A 2,199-nucleotide genomic window follows, 5' to 3' on the forward strand; every position below is an offset into this window, starting at 1 on the left:
AGTATAGGGATCGTGGTCCGGTGGGTTTATGTCACTGGGAGAGTCGTTCAAAGGGAAGAAAGGTCGGGTCGGACACGGCGTTTTCGTGATGTAGGGCAACGGTTTCTGGAGAAGTCAGAGGAAGAAGAAGAGTATCGAATGGTAAGAGTGGAAGCAAGCGGCCAACACGGCGCCAACGGGATGCAAGACGGGAGGAAGACTTGAGCCAGGAGCAAAGGTTCAGTTCTCGGCGACGCCCACATTGGTGGGCATGTCATGCCAAGCTCTCCCTTTTGTGGAGCCAGCGAGCGAAGACCGCTATGGAAGGTGCTGGCGGGGAGGCTGTAGAGGCCCAGCTAGTGTAGGTCTGGCCCCTTTCGGCCTGCCACCGCCGGGGGGGTCGGCTCTACCTGGCTGGGTAGGCAATGGGAATCTGGGGTAGGTATGGTAGGTACCTAGCTAGCACGATGCACGCCCAGCTGACTTCTTCCCCGGAGCTGTAGCGGTTGCTGCCGATGCTGTCGCTGGGTACATAGGTAGCTCTGAGAGGTCAGGCTCTCGATGTTCGCAGGACGTCCTCCCAAAGCTGGATACATATTGTACTCCAAGGTGTTGGAAGTGACTCGTATCCTAGGTTCATAAAGGCCAGATAACCTTTTCTTCAAGCTCGTCTGTCAAGTACCTAGGCAGCAATTCGTTCATCTGCCTGCGCACGGAGGGTCCCGCCCCTTTGTCGAGAAGGACCTTCTGGGTCAGATGCATCACTGTCCTGTTGACTGTGTACCCGCAGAATGATGTTCATAGATAACGGGTCACACTTTGCAATAACAAGGCCACCCATCTCATCTTTTTCATTGGCCTTCCCCTGTGTAAATGTAGTACCGTCTGCCTTACCCACCCTTTGGCGACCTTCCACGTACTTCAAGTGAAGCTCCAGGGCAAATGCAGGTACTCAGTGGTCCGTGCGCGGTGCTCGTCGCAACGCCGCCAGCGACGGGTGAAAGGTGAAGGAATGGACAGGCCCCCCCCCCCCATGCGCCTGCCGCCTGGATCGTCATCCAGCTCCATCCAGTTCCCTCTCAGCTTTCCGTTCTACTACCACCTTATTCATCAACAAGGGAAGGCCCACCCAGACTTCTCTCCTCCCATCTTCCCTCATTCATCTGGCTCTACCGATCCTTGTCCATTGACCACCCAATACCTCAAGACTTAGTGAACAAGGGACTCGACACTCTTCCGAACGTCCTTCACCCTACCAAGACGCGCTTTAGCTAGACGCGCCTACTCCTCGTAGCATCCCCATCATCAACTGTCGCATCCATCCTCCGCCCCAAGCTCGACTCGAATACACCTCACAATGGCCGACTACAACTCAATGAAGGTCCCTGAGCTCAAGAAGCTGCTCCAGACCCGCTCCCTCTCCGTCACAGGCAACAAGGCCGATCTTGTCGCCCGTCTCGCCGAGAACGACAAGCAGAACGCGCCTAGTACGTGAAGCCCTACCGTGTCGACGACTTCATCCTTCGGTTGTCTTCTTCATTCTTTCGCGCGCACACCGTTCCTCCCTGCCGAAACGAACTTTCCGAAGCTGACCACATCAACTCTCCTAAAACAGCGGCCGCCGAGCCCGCCGCCGCCGCACCAGTTGCCGCCGAAGCTAACGACGCCGAAATCACCTGGTCCGAGGACGAGGAGGAGCCCGCGAAGCCAGCCGCCGTAAAGGCTGCCGCGCCCGCGCCCGCCGCCGCTCCGGCTGCTGCTACCACAGAGACAGTTCCCGCTCCGGCCGCCGAGACTGCCACGGCCGCTCCTGCAGTGTCCGCCGAGGCACCTGCTACCGAAACCGCCGCGCCCGCAGAGCCTGAGGCGCCCAAAGAGAACTTCGCCCTGAACCTCAACGCGACCGACGCCTCGGAGGAGACGAAGAAGCGCGCCGAACGCGCCAAGCGCTTTGGCATCACCGCCGACGACTCTGCCGACACCGAAGCCAAGAAGAAGGCCGAGCGCGCCGCGCGCTTCGGCGCCGACTCGAACGACATTGCCTCCAGTCTCGATGCCGCGCTCCCCGAGCGCAGGCTCATGCGCGGACGCGGCGAAGGAGACCAGCAGCAGGGCGGCAGGACGCCAAGAAGGCAGAACGCCGCCAACGGTGATCGCAGGGGACTGGTCTCCAGCAGGGACAGCGCGAGCAGCAGCAGGGCGGAACGCCGCCAGCAGCCG

General features: G+C 59.9%; 1 protein-coding gene across 1 annotated transcript in view; it reads left to right on the forward strand.

Moving 5' to 3' along the window:
- Positions 1-1,336: 1,336 nt before the first annotated feature.
- Positions 1,337-2,199, forward strand: part of VDBG_09418 (predicted protein) — a gene marked incomplete at both ends in the record, with an annotated part of 1,271 nt that continues 408 nt past the window's right edge. The window contains 2 exons of the mRNA XM_003000177.1: positions 1,337-1,466; positions 1,595-2,145. Coding sequence (XP_003000223.1) covers positions 1,337-1,466; positions 1,595-2,145 — 681 coding nt within the window. The remainder of the gene's footprint in view (positions 1,467-1,594; positions 2,146-2,199) is intronic.

The sequence above is a fragment of the Verticillium alfalfae genome, genomic scaffold, assembly GCF_000150825.1.
Source record: "Verticillium alfalfae VaMs.102 supercont1.15 genomic scaffold, whole genome shotgun sequence".
NCBI lineage: Eukaryota > Fungi > Ascomycota > Sordariomycetes > Glomerellales > Plectosphaerellaceae > Verticillium > Verticillium alfalfae.